Source organism: Haliotis rubra, unplaced genomic scaffold (assembly GCF_003918875.1).
Source record: "Haliotis rubra isolate DU_JTF1 unplaced genomic scaffold, ASM391887v1 Scf241, whole genome shotgun sequence".
NCBI lineage: Eukaryota > Metazoa > Mollusca > Gastropoda > Lepetellida > Haliotidae > Haliotis > Haliotis rubra.
This window is the reverse complement of record NW_025766459.1, coordinates 900,918-916,277: the sequence shown is the minus strand read 5'-3', so window position 1 is coordinate 916,277 and position 15,360 is coordinate 900,918. Positions and strand designations below refer to the sequence as shown.

General features: G+C 41.1%; 1 protein-coding gene across 1 annotated transcript; it reads left to right on the top strand.

Annotated features, from left to right (window-relative positions):
- The first annotated feature begins 2,148 nt into the window (after positions 1–2,148).
- LOC124278760 (protein sll1483-like) lies at positions 2,149–10,962 on the top strand. Its single transcript, XM_046714531.1, has 6 exons — positions 2,149–2,402; positions 8,294–8,517; positions 9,057–9,243; positions 9,429–9,530; positions 9,887–9,997; positions 10,553–10,962. The coding sequence occupies exons 1-6, from the start codon at positions 2,201–2,203 to the stop codon at positions 10,684–10,686; spliced, it is 960 nt and encodes a 319-aa protein (XP_046570487.1). The 5' UTR covers positions 2,149–2,200; the 3' UTR covers positions 10,687–10,962.
- Positions 10,963–15,360: the final 4,398 nt, after the last annotated feature.

The following is a 15,360-nucleotide window of genomic DNA, read 5'->3' as shown; positions in this document are numbered from 1 at the left end:
GACAACACGTTATCTAGCTGCCGCACCTGGTTACTGATGACAACACGTTATCTAGCTGCAGTACCTGGTTACTGGTGACAACACGTTATCTAGCTACCGCACCTGGTTACTGGTGACAACACGTTATCTAGCTGCCGCACCTGGTTACTGGTGATAACACGTTATCTAGCTGCCGCACCTGGTTACTGGTGATAACACGTTATCTAGCTACCGCACCTGGTTACTGATGACAACACGTTATCTAGCTGCAGTACCTGGTTACTGATGACAACACGTCATCTAGCTGCCGCACCTGGTTACTGATGACAACACGTCATCTAGCTGCCGCACCTGGTTACTGATGACAACACGTCATCTAGCTGCCGCACCTGGTTACTGGTGACAACACGTTATCTAGCTGCCGCACCTGGTTACTGATGACAACACGTTATCTAGCTGCAGTACCTGGTTACTGGTGATAACACGTTATCTAGCTACCGCACCTGGTTACTGGTGACAACACGTTATCTAGCTACCGCACCTGGTTACTGGTGACAACACGTTATCTAGCTGCCGCACCTGGTTACTGATGATAACACGTTATCTAGCTGCCGCACCTGGTTACTGGTGACAACACGTTATCTAGCTACCGCACCTGGTTACTGGTGACAACACGTTATCTAGCTGCAGTACCTGGTTACTGGTGATAACACGTTATCTAGCTGCCGCACCTGGTTACTGATGATAACACGTTATCTAGCTGCCGCACCTGGTTACTGGTGACAACACGTTATCTAGCTGCAGTACCTGGTTATTGGTGACAACACGTTATCTAGCTGCCGCACCTGGTTACTGGTGACAACACGTTATCTAGCTGCCGCACCTGGTTACTGATGACAACACGTTATCTAGCTGCAGTACCTGGTTACTGGTGACAACACGTTATCTAGCTGCCGCACCTGGTTACTGATGACAACACGTTATCTAGCTACCGCACCTGGTTACTGATGACAACACGTTATCTAGCTGCCGCACCTGGTTACTGATGATAACACGTTATCTAGCTGCCGCACCTGGTTACTGATGACAACACGTCATCTAGCTGCCGCACCTGGTTACTGATGACAACACGTCATCTAGCTGCCGCACCTGGTTACTGGTGACAACACGTTATCTAGCTGCAGTACCTGGTTACTGGTGACAACACGTTATCTAGCTGCCGCACCTGGTTACTGATGACAACACGTTATCTAGCTGCCGCACCTGGTTACTGGTGACAACACGTTATCTAGCTGCAGTACCTGGTTACTGGTGACAACACGTTATCTAGCTGCAGTACCTGGTTACTGATGACAACACGTCATCTAGCTGCCGCACCTGGTGACTGGTGATAACACGTTATCTAGCTGTAGTACCTGGTTACTGATGACAACACGTTATCTAGCTACCGCACCTGGTTACTGATGACAACACGTTATCTAGCTGCCGCACCTGGGTACTGATGACCACAAACACACAAACCCTAGCACACATTGTGGACTTGAAAGTAGCTTTAACAATTTTAATTTTGTGATTTCATTTGTTGGAAAATTCATGTCATATATATATAGTAATAAAAACATTTTGTTTGCTTTCTGCACCACAACAAGCAGGTGACCAGTATAATATAAAATATCTATAATAATATAGAAGACACAATACATTGACGTAAATTATTAAGATTCTGGTCATCTGATTGATGTCAATTGTCTTTGCTCGGAAACATACTCGTCAGAGACGAGGCGTACAAGTTTGTAAGTGTAGAGTATAAGTTGATTTGTCGTGGTTTATGCAGCAGTTTGTTTACACAGGGTCTAGGTTTACAGAAGTTACACTTAGTTGTATCATAAATCACTGCGTTATCATCATGCTATTGTGGTGATACTTAAATACTTTTCCAAATGTATTTTTAGTTGGTTACTTTTAAGTTCTAGATCGATGAGCCCAGTAAGTTAATGTTACATAACAGGCCTATATATTATATAAACTGTGACTGCCCTCGTGAGGGAGTTTTTATCTGGGGTACCCACAACCGGTTCGATGTTTCCACGTCACGCATCAATACACTGTCACGAGACTTTGATCATGTGATCACTTACATAAAGTAGAAATGCTATAAATAGCCTCACCGTCTTCACATGTTCTCAGCGAGGTAGCAAGCGCGCGACTCGAGACTCCAAGGATGAATTCTGTAATCTGTGTTCTAGCTGCACTTGCATGCACATGCACGGCACTCACCCGTGAAGGCATCTGGCTGCAGATGCACTTCGGTGGTGGAGTTAAAGATGGTGAAAATATTCCTCAGCTAGCTACGACCTTAGGGGAGAAGACGCTGGTGGAGCTCGTCACCAAGGCCGGTCTCGCGGACACGTTGTCCAGCACAGGTGAGTCAACGACCTCACGGGGCACCTGTACCCGGAGACCCGGGGGAAACCATAGTAGTGTTCTGTAAATGGTCCTCGAATGTACACCGCGAATATATAACATGATCCAAAATTTATTTTCAAAAAGTTTATCTTTAAAACGTGTCGCTTTGTAAGTTCAAAGCGGAGAATGGTTCACATCGAATAACGTCAAGTTAAATGAAAATATGTATGATATTTATTTTGTTAAATTGACTTTAGAAATGATTGAAATAAGCAGGAGAGGACCTATTGATATTGAGAAACTACTGGTATCTTGATTGTATGTATTTTGGATTTTTCGTATAATTTATTACAACGACCTGCATTAGAGAGCGTGTTTGTAAACGAACGCACCCTGTTTACGACATGGTTGTTAGTTGGGCAAAACATGCGCAAGTTTGTAACACAAATACCCGTAATACCAACTGCCCGTTGTGACTGTTTACAAACAACACGGACCAGTTTCACCTCACCTGGCACATGTACCATCACGTTTGTTGTGGACGGACTAATGTTCTTTATACAAGTAGAGCGTGGTGTCGCCATTGTTTCCGTAGGGCGGTTTTCTTCTAACATCCAAAGCACGGGCAAAGCACGATTCTGTTTTGACTTGAGGAGATCGGATTTCATGAACCTATGCCGCATCCTCCCATGTGTTATATAATCAAAATATTTCATTGTGACACAACTAACCCGATTCGTATAAAGTTATACCTGGTAGATGTACACTATCAGGTTGAAGTTTATGTTCGGGATAAGATAACACTGAGAACGTATTAAAATTCCTCGAAGTGTTATAGATTTCCTTGTGTAATGATTTTCTTTAACCATGGTGTACCGGTTGCCCCAAATGACACACAGCACATGTTCGTATGCCTTGTATAACATTTTATACAACACCTCGTATAGCGGTCACGTGTAGTAGTCACGTGATGTGTTTTGCACACTCAGCTGACTCGGCAGAAACAGCGGTTGTCAGTTTACTTATGTCCGTCCGGTAAAGGCTTATCTTGTTCAAAAAAGATTTGATATCTTCGATACAATGAACATAATATGCATATAGAGATTCTAATGTGTAGATATCTCTGTATGATGTATGTTTCCCAGACTAATCAGTTCAGCCAGGGTGTGACAGAAGATTGTGACAACCCTTCGCCGGTTCAAGTAATTGGTCGACCTTGACCCGTAACTGACACTGGTTTACGCTTCACTGATAACTTGTGAGACACGCTGTATGTGGGTTTTGTTGCGAGTATGAGAGGTTGGCGCCGTGATGTAGAAGGTCTTGACAGACAGTGTTAATCTACATCGTTACGACCACAAGCATCCCTAAGCATCCATTGTACTAGATCGTCTGAACAGATTGTACTACATTTGTTGTACTACATCATCCGTTGTACTAGATCATCCGTTGTACATCATCTGTTGTACTACATCATCTGTTGTACTACATCATCTGTTGTACTATATCATCTGTTGTACTATATCATCTGTTGTACTACATCATCTGTTGTACTACATCATCTGTTGTACTACATCATCCGTTGTACTACATCATCCGTTGTACTACATCATCCGTTGTACTACATCTGTTGTACTACATCATCCGTTGTACTACATCAGCCGTTGTACTACATCAGCCGTTGTACTATATCATCTGTTGTACTATATCATCTGTTGTACTATATCATCTGTTGTACTACATCATCCGTTGTACTACATCTCTTGTACTACATCATCCGTTGTACTACATCATCCGTTGTACTACATCATCTGTTGTACTACATCATCTGTTGTACTGCATCTGCTGTACTACATCATCTGTTGTACATCATCCGTTGTACTACATCATCCGTTGTACTATATCATCGGTTGTACTACATCATCTGTTGTACTATATCATCTGTTGTACTACATCATCTGTTGTAATGCATCTGCTGTACTACATCTGTTGTACATCATCCGTTGTACTACATCATCCGTTGTACTATATCATCTGTTGTACTATATCATCTGTTGTACTATATCATCTGTTGTACTACATCATCCGTTGTACTACATCATCCATTGTACTACATCATCCGTTGTACTACATCATCCGTTGTACTACATCATCCGTTGTACTACATCATCTGTTGTACTACATCATCTGTTGTACTACATCATCTGTTGTACTACATCATCCGTTGTACTACATCATCTGTTGTACTACATCATCTGTTGTACATCATCCGTTGTACTACATCATCCGTTCTACTACATCATCTGTTCTACTACATCATCTGTTGTACTACATCATCTGTTGTACATCATCCGTTGTACTACATCATCTGTTCTACTACATCGTCTGTTGTACTACATCATCCTGTGTACTACATCATCCGTTCTCCTACATCATCAGTTGTACTACATAATCTGTTGTACGACATCTGTTGTACTACATCTGTTGTACTACATCATCTGTTGTACTACATCTACCGTTGTACTACATCATCTGTTGTACTACATCTGTTGTACTACATCATCTGTTGTACTACATCTGTTGTACTACATCATCCGTTGTACTACATCATCCGTTGTACTACATCGTCCGTTGTACTACATCATCCGTTGTACCACATCATCCGTTGTACTACATGATCCGTTGTACTACATCATCCGTTGTACTACATCATCCGTTGTACTACATCATCCGTTGTACTACATCATCCGTTGTACTACATCTGTTGTACTACATGATCTCTTGTACTACATGATCTGTTGTACTACATGATCCGTTGTACTACATCATCCGTTGTACTACATCATATGTTGTACTATATCTGTTGTACTATATCTGTTGTACTACATCTGTTGTACTACATCTTCCGTTGTACTACATCATCTGTTCTACTACATCTTCCGTTGTACTACATCATCTGTTCTACTACATCTGTTGTAGTACATCCGTTGAACGACATCATCCGTTGTACTACATCATATGTTGTACTACATCATCTGTTGTACTATATCTGTTGTATTATATCTGTTGTACTACATCTGTTGTACTACATTTTCCGTTGTACTACATCATCTGTTGTACTACATCTGTTGTAGTACATCCGTTGAACGACATCATCCGTTGTACGACATCATCCGTTGTACTACATCATCCGTTGTACTACATCATCTGTTGTACTAAATCATCTGTTGTACTAAATCATCCGTTGTACTAAATCATCCGTTGTACTACATCATCCGTTGTACTACATCGTCCTACTACATCATCCGTTGTACTACATCATCTGTTGTACTACATCATCCGTTGTACTACATCATCCGTTGTACTACATCATCTGTTGTACTACATCATCCGTTGTACTACATCATCTGTTGTACTACATCATCCGTTGTACTACATCATCTGTTGTACTACATCATCTGTTGTACTGCATCTGCTGTACTACATCATCTGTTGTACATCATCCGTTGTACTACATCATCTGTTCTACTACATCATCTGTTCTACTACATCATCTGTTGTACTACATCGTCTGTTGTACTACATCATCCGTTGTACTACATCATCCGTTGTCCTACATCATCAGTTGTACTACATAATCTGTTGTACTACATCTGTTGTACTACATCTTCCGTTTTACTACATCATCAGTTGTACTACATCTGTTGTACTACATCATCCGTTGTACTACATATGTTGTACTACATCATATGTTGTACTAAATCTGTTGTACTACATCATCCGTTGTGCTACATTTGTTGTACTACATCATCTGTTGTACTACATCATCCGTTGTACTACATCTGTTGTACAACATCATCCGTTGTACTAAATATGTTGTACTACATCATCTGTTGTAGTACATCATCCGTTCTACTACATCATGTTGTACTACATCTGTTGTACTACATCATCTGTTGTACTACATCATCTGTTGTACTACATCATCCGTTGTACTACATCATCCGTTGTACTACATCATCCGTTGTCCTACATCATCTGTTGTACTACATCATCCGTTGTACTCAATCTGTTTTACTACATCATCTGTTGTACTACATCATCTGTTGTACTACATCATCTGTTGTACTACATCATCTGTTGTACTACATCATCTGTTGTACTACATCATCCGTTGTACTACATCATCCGTTGTTCTACATCAGCCGTTGTACTACATCAGCCGTTGTACTACATCAGCCGTTGTACTACATCTGTTGTACTACATGATCTGTTGTACTACATGATCTGTTGTACTACATGATCTGTTGTACTACATGATCTGTTGTACTACATCATCCGTTGTACTACATCATCTGTTGTACTACATCATATGTTGTACTAAATCTGTTGTACTACATCATCCGTTGTGCTACATTTGTTGTACTACATCAGCCGTTGTACTACATCAACCGTTGTTCTACATCAGCCGTTGTACTACATCAGCCGTTGTACTACATCAGCCGTTGTACTACATCAGCCGTTGTACTACATGAGCCGTTGTACTAAATCATCTGTTGTACTACATCTGTTGTACTACATCTGTTGTACTACATGATCTGTTGTACTACATCATCCGTTGTACTACATCATCTGTTGTACTACATCATATGTTGTACTACATCATCCGTTGTGCTACATTTGTTGTACTACATCATCTGTTGTACAACATCATCCGTTGTACTACATCTGTTGTACTACATGATCTGTTGTACTACATCATCCGTTGTACTCAATCTGTTTTACTACATCATCTGTTGTACTACATCATCCGTTGTACTACATCATCTGTTGTACTACATCATCCGTTGTTCTACATCATCCGTTGTACTACATCATCCGTTGTACTACATCATCTGTTGTACTAAATCTGTTGTACTACATCATCCGTTGTACTCAATCTGTTTTACTACATCATCTGTTGTACTACATCATCTGTTGTACTACATCATCTGTTGTACTACATCATCTGTTCCTGGGGACATTGTTGTGTGCTCAGGTGTTGGACAATATGATAAATAATGTGCATTGTACTAGCTGAGTTTTGTTAAAATTTTCCTTTTAAAATCCCTTGAACGAGTATGGTCCCTTTAGTAAATGCACTGTACGTATTGAAATATTTTCTTGGACATACACGTCTCAAGCTGAAACAAAATGTCATATTGCAGCAATTCTATGATATAAACTCCTGGAAACGAATAAGGAAACACATGAAAGTACAAGTGTTCCTTTATATACTTCCAGAATGTCACCCACAGTGAAGAAACCTGGACGGAACACTTGTACTTTCATGCGCTCCCTTATTCGTTTCCAGGAGTATAATTTGGATCGAGCAACTGAAGAAAATATCCATTTTCCTGTCATTATATCTTGAGTTTCTGTGTTGCTTCATCACGAGATACAAACTCTAAAGAACAAGTACTGTCCAATTGTGAACATTTCAGTGGACAAACATTCAGGCACCATTTACCCAGTGGAGTCTGGGATCCCCCATAAACTTTGTCTCACCCAGAAATTTATCAAAGAGGTAATGAGACAAATAACTTTGTCGTTGTCATGACGACCTCACGACCTTTCCCAGACGAGGCAGTACGGTTATAAGAGTTGGTCGGTACCATTATTGACATCTTCTTAATGTTTCAAAAGTTATCTGTACCTCAGGATAGGTATACTGTTCGATTCTGTCGTCTCGAACAGTATGTCGAGGTAACGGAGTTCAGGTTAACAGGGTTTCACCTTTATTCCACGGGCACTATATTTTCTCTATGTATCTTCATGGATGGAGAGTGAATTGTCTTTCACCCTTCCAGGTGGGTAGCAATGAACAATATGTAGGTTCGGATAATGACTGAATTCCTATTTCTTCCAGCTCCCCCTGCCCCCTTCACCGTATTCGGGCCGACGGATGCCGCCTTCGACGCTCTGCCTCAACCAATCAAAGACCTGCTGAACAACGTGACCATTCTCAAGGACGTTCTGCTTTACCACGTGCTGTCGGGGGAGGTCTACTCCACACAGCTGACCAATGAGCTTGTCGCCAAGTCCCTCTCCAACGGACTCCCCATCAGGATCAACATTTACCAGGACGGGAAGGTAAGCGTCGTCCACGTCAAGGTACACGTCAACGCAGAAAACACCGAGAATCCCATCTTCTGTTAACAGTAGACCCGTGAACATCCGGGTTAGAATTGATCTTCAGCATCCAATGCTTGTCATACGAGGCGACTAACGGGATCGGGGGTTCAGTCTCGCTGACTTGGTTGACATATGTCATCGTATCCCAATTATGTAGATCGATGCTCATGCTGTTGATCTTGGGTTGTCTGGTCCAGACTCGATTATTGACAGACCGCCGCCATATAGCTGGAATATTGCTGAGTGCGGTGTAAACCTAAACTCAGTCACTCTGTTAACAGTAATTCATGTCAGACTGGACCAGGGTCAAGCTCGCTGACCTGGATGATCCAAGTCGTCGTGTCCCAATTACTCAGATCACAACAGAAGGCCGCCATGTGGCTGGAATATGGCTAAGTGCGAAGTTTAAACTACAACGAAAACTAGATGTACTAAGCCGTCCTGACTAACGATGTTCCATATGACCAATGTGACGTCACTACTGATTGTTTCCCCAGGTAGTGACAGCGCAGGGCTCCCCAATCGTCCTCGTCAATCAGAACGCTACCAACGGCGTCATCCACGGCCTGAGTCGCGTCATGCTGCCCCCAGCGGGAACCGTCGTAGATGTGGTCTCTAGCGTCCCTGGCTTCAACGATCTGAAAACCGCCGTCATTGCTGCTAAGCTGCTCAATGTGTTGGCTGGTAGGTGGTAGTTACTGCTCAGTTTTGAATGCTACACTCGGTTTAGAAATCAGAAATGTATACTGGTGAAACGTGCCATTGGTAACGATTAATATACTCTGACTCTGACATATTGCCTGGCTCGCTACTTGTGAATCGTTGTGGAAGTTGCTGCAGAGTCCTAACACCTCCTTGACATGTTGTAGGTGATGGCCCCTTCACCGTGTTCGCCCCGACTGACGCGGCCTTCGCTAAACTCCCGCCAGGAACCTTGGACAACCTCCTGAAGAACATCACCCAACTCACCAGTAAGTCACACCCTCTTTTTGTACTCAGTGGCCTAGACGCCTTTAAACACCACTGTGTCGTAAGGTTGCCGATAATCTGGGTCGAATCCCCATTTTGGTGCAGTCTGCTTGCTTTGCCCTGTCGTTATATTGTTGAATAAGTTCAGGGCTTCAAGTGTATACCAAGTATTTAATGGGTGTTACTATTAATTTGTTTTTATCGGGGTGTGTAGGGTGGATCTATTTAATTCCCCCTGCTTATTTGTTTCATGGCCCCTATGTGCTGTGCTTGGATTCAGCAGAATCCGTGTTTATTGTCTTGAAAACACGCACATGGAGATGACTTTATTTATGAATCAACACTTTGTAATTTCCAGGTGTGCTTGAATACCACGTCGTGAGCGGCACCTTCTACAGCGCCGGACTGACCAACAACATGAAGGTGACGACCCTCAACAAACAGGACTTCACCGTCATGGTGTCCAGTGGTGAGTGGTGACCACGATGTTATCAGTGTAATACTTGTCTCCCTGTGGGGATTCCACGGCAAGATGGGTCTAAGGTACCCCATTCTTGTCTCGGGTAACCCATGCTGTCTCAGGTACCCCATGCTTGTCTCAGGTAAAAAAAAAACATGCTTGTCTCCCTGTTGGGCTTTAAGAGTAAGATGCATGGGTCTCAGGTACCCCCATTCCTGGGGTTTCCAAGGCTGGATAGGTCTCAACTGTACCCAGCAAAGTGTTGGGAAGTCGTACTGGGTTACTTTGCAGATGGTGTTGTCATGTCCTGCCATGGATAGTGAACGTGGGGTTTTGGAGCTTTGAACAATATTCCAAGAATATCACTGCGTGGGGACACTAGAAATGGGCTTCGCACATTGTACCCTTGTTGGGAATTGAACACGCACCTTCTGCGTGACAAGCGAATGCTTTGACCACAAGGCTACCCCCGTCCCTCCCATCATGATGTGTAGTGTTTGTTTACACCTATTCATATTTCACATGCTTTACGCGTAGTAATAATCACCACGTTTTACTTGACAGGCGGTGTTAGCATCAACACCGGCTCTGGCACAGCTAACGTCATCGCTGCCGATATCAGCATTACCAACGGTGTCATCCACGTCATCGACAGTGTACTCATTCCACCAACGATGCTTTACCATTTGCAAAAATAGACAACGTATAAAATTGGATTAGCACCCACCCTGACCATAGTGTGAATGCTTCCTTCCGTACTGAGACTATTGGCTGGATGACTGTGCTCCAGTGTAAACCATGTCGCCATCGTCCCACGCTCCCACACTCCGGATAACCATTGTCGTCAGTATTCCATACTTGTGGTCGGTATTTCATTGTTGTTCCAAGAGTTGTGAATGTGTCAGCTAGTATTGTTCCAACTGTTTTCACCTTTATATCGCTGTTGTATTTACAATAAATCATATATAAACCAACACGTGTTTCTGTTAAACATCCTTCATTTTGGCTGAAATGTCGAAATATTGATGACTGTTTCTGATTTCACCCAGATGCCAGGAACTGATAGAAACCATGACTCTTTCCTTATCCTGACTCATGCTAATTATGCTTGTCTCCTTCCTCATGTGAATGATAGTGGAACACTTGAAATCCCTTGAAGTTCCCTTTTGAAAAAAGCGGACGTAAAATCACTCACCCAAGAGTAGCGTCCCTTTCCTCCCTTTGGCGCCCAAATGGTCACATGATCGGCCATGTTTGTCACTCTCTCCGTATGTAAGCCCGACACCCGGATTTACAGGGAAATCCAGAGTGCCATAAGAGGGGAGGTTGGGAACTTCAAGGGATTTCAAGTGGAAGGAGACCAGCATAATTAGCATGAGTCAGGATAAGTATAAAATATCAATTTTAGTCAGAAAATTACATTGGTGGTGTTGTTTTTTTACCAGTTTACGAATGGGAATATATGCGTTTATGTCGACTTGATGAATACTGGTGCACGAGGTGCAGTGCCACTTAGCAGCTGTGTTAAGTGAAACAGAAACAAGTTCGATCGTGTTTTGTTAGAACTGTTTCTACAAGTCATGTACCGTCAATGCGAACAACTCGTGAACCCCCGCCGTGATATTGCTAAAAGCGGCGTAAAACTAAACTCACTCACTCTGACCGCCTCTGTGGTGGAGTGGATAGAGTCTGCCCGGAGTGACAGGTCGGTGGTACGACGACAGCTGTTATGTAAAAAAATCTCTCACCGTTCAGGGCTTTCCTGATAATCCATTAAATTAGGTAACAAAATTCTGTTATGCTCTTTGGCTTTTTGTAATGTCAATATAACGATATAGATTACGGATAAAGGGCGAGTAGCGACGAACGTATTGAATATTTTCTGACAATCTTGCGAGCTTGCTTTGGAGATTTTACGTGTGCTGTCCGCCTTTTTTTTAAGGCTTTGTAATTATTAATAGTTACGCCTTTCAAAATACAAATTAAAACTTTACCAATAAACCATAATCTTAAATACTGTGCTTACATTTCACTTCACTGGGAATATTTTAGTCTCGTTTCTGGGGTCCATCATATTCTTTCCATCGCATTCATTATAAGTTCCACCAGGGTATGACAGCAAGGTTACATGCAAGTTCAGACAACAACACTATAACATGGCAGGAATCTCCACGAATTCATCAAGTGAAGACTAATTGGAGCTAGTGTTAATATATCTATGGCATTCTTAAGAAGAACAACAAGCCTAAATCTTAATGGTGTGATGACGGCAGAAGGTGTCTCATGATGTGATGACGTCGCTCTCTACCTCAATGATGTGATATCAAATGTGTTATATCTCAAAGGTGTGATGACGCCAGATGCGAATCCGCATTATCAGTGGTTCAAGGGAGGTTGAAATAGTTTCTTTATAATCAAACAATATAAAACAACACGGGCACTTGCTCCGAATCTTGGTCGTATAGACATCGGTTGGCGCTATTGGTTGAGATTTTGACCTTTTATGTCAGATAGGGGTCATATGCTATTCGCCGAATTTCAACTTCTGAGAGTCCTACGACAATATCATTGCCAGTTAATATTGGACATGGTTGGGTTTTGAGAATGGCGCGATGGTTTAACGTGCGCTAAGTCTTGTCCACTTCGGCGTGAAATGTGATAAAGTTTCCATCAATATATTTAAACTCAAATGTAGTGATAATCATTTAGACTCACGTTAGGTTGTTTTAAGTTACATGTGGGTCCGTATCCGAAACCCAGTATCTAATCCATACATAGAGAATACTACACGAGGTCTCATTACATACGAATTATACGAAACGAGTGTCCTTCCTATGGTATCTGACCGAGCGAATTTCGTATAATTCGTATGTTATGAGACCGAGTGTGGTATTTTATTTACTACCAACGTCTTACATGCTTTAAATTGACAAAATAGCGCATTTTTGTTATTTTTATGGTATCACACAGAAACCGGTTTCATAAAGAGGTTGCGGAAGAATGTTGTTCTGTAGAACACTTTTTGCATGACGTCACACTGTAATGACGTCACTACGCCTTGCTCGTCTGCCCCCATGGTAACCGACGTCACGATGCATGTCAGTTGTCATCGCCTCGTACAGCCTCCTACAGTAAACTACTCCGTAGCACCCTGTTTCTTGGTTTGCAGTTGCTTCATTCGGCTAACATCACTTGTGGAAACATTGCGTTTGTTTTTCGACGCATATAATGTCTCAGTTCGACTCCCAATAGACCGATCCAGTCTGTCAATCAAAACTGGCGCATGCGTCAATTTTGGCCAATCAGCAGGCCGGGCGCGCTGTGTGTATTTGTCACACTTATTTCCGGGGTCAAACGATGCATCCGAAGCGATGTGCTTCGAATTATGCCATTTACACTCGCTATATTTATTACATATTGCTGCGATTTGATGTGTACCTTAACCAAACCATTACGGTCAAGACAACAAAAATGGAGGCGGATCCAGAAACGCGATAGGCCTGACGATCAGTTAAATGTCTGCACCATCGTTCAGGAAACCTACGTCTGCCTGCTGATGAGAATTTGCACGAATTTCCACACTTTTGCACATGTGCAAAATCATTACCAATTGATGACAACAAATAGCACTTTAAGACTTTGCAAGTGTTATAAACACGGACAATTCTTGTAACTACAAAATTGTTTTTGCTTAACGTTTTTAGTCACTACTAGGCATTGAGTTGGTACGCCATAAAGCTCAAAAGAGACAGGCGAGAAAGCCGTGACACAATGTAAACAAATCTTCATTTCGGTTAGGGTCAGCCGAAATAGCAAAACATGTTACATGAAAGAACAATGTGGCGGATATTATCCCCTTCGCTCTTAGATATTCTTCAGTTTGTCACACATTTTAGGATGTTTTAAGTTTCATAAGCACAATCTGAAGGCCTACAGTATCTTGTTAACAGAGCAAAATATTCGGGGGAGTAATATTTTTTATTCAAACGGAAATATTGTCAGTGTCAGCAGTTGCCTATCATGCAATATCCAAGTATCAAAATTAGTTCATATGAGTGCCTATAAAACCATGCTTGAAATATTTCAGATTTTTTATGAAGAGTTGCATGGCACTTTGAACTGAATTACCTTCCTCCAGGTTGATCGAATACGAAAACTATGTGAGAAGAATAGTGACTTTCTGGAGTATTGGACGGAGTGAAATAAAGTGCATATCTTAATTATTAGAACATTATTTGAAGTTTTGTTACCACATAAATTATTCACATATAATGGTACATTTTAGGAGAAATATTACAACTGTAATTTTGATTAATTCACTGGAAATGATATCAAGGTATGCTTTAAGAATCTTGCTTTTTTTAGTAAACGTGGAAGGGTAATAAAATTAATAATAATCTAATCAATAATAAATAATTATTTAATTGATTGACATATCAGATGTTTTTAGATTTTAAGGCAGAAGTAGGCTAACAAACACCATACATATCATGGCAGGACAATCACTTGGTATTAACTTAGTTTCTTGGCTCCTGCTTTTAGATGTTGTTTTTTTAAATACTACATTTACTAATAAAATAATTATGAAAGTGATTGCTAGTATCATAACTCATTAAAGTTATTTCAACATACAGAAAATTTGAAAAGCAAAGGCTACGTTTTGGTCAAACCCTGGTCAGGCATTATCTAGTCCTGGAACAGAATAACTTACAAAAATCTCAGGTGACTTTTCATGTAACGGAATAAAGATTGAAACATATATTTAACCCATATTTGATGTAATTCTACTGATAAATCATAAGTTTTTTAGGAGGTTACTACTATTTGAAGACTGAGCCAAAGCTAGTGTTTATTAACATGGTGGATTTGGACAAATTGTTCAAGGTTTGTTGATGGTTATTTGCAAAATGAGCTTCATATTAAATTGCACACTGGTTTGTAGGAGGTGAACGCTTCAGGACATTTTCATGTCTGTTTTCCTAAACCTTTGTTATCACTTTTACCAAATTTTGAATTAACTTTACTATAATTTTTATGACACCAGTAAGTATCTCAGAAAAGGAAATAGATCAACATCAGTGTTATGTCCTCTAGGGATATGGTCTCAGATCTAATAAAACAAAGATTATCATTGTTTAATTAAGAAGCAATAATTGTATTGACAGGAGGCTTTGAACATAGGATATATTCTTTGCACCTTATTTACTCTAGTAGTTAGCAGTTTAACATCTCTGATGAAAAAACAATAGATCTACATTTGTATTTTGTGTAACATTCTATTTCAATGCTAGTTAATTGTTCGAATAACTGTGGATTCTCTGTTCCAAAATTTTGCATCACATGTTTCCTATTTCTGGAAGATGGGTCAGCTA

What these genes read in the sequence shown, in the direction of transcription:
- LOC124278760 (XM_046714531.1), top strand. Translation starts at nt 2,201, where the DNA reads ATGAATTCTGTAATCTGTGTTCTAGCTGCACTTGCATGCACATGCACG. An exon ending in GGACACGTTGTCCAGCACAG is followed by an intron (nt 2,403 to 8,293) that starts GTGAGTCAACGA and finishes TATTTCTTCCAG; the next exon opens with CTCCCCCTGCCCCCTTCACC. An exon ending in GCTGCTCAATGTGTTGGCTG is followed by an intron (nt 9,244 to 9,428) that starts GTAGGTGGTAGT and finishes GACATGTTGTAG; the next exon opens with GTGATGGCCCCTTCACCGTG.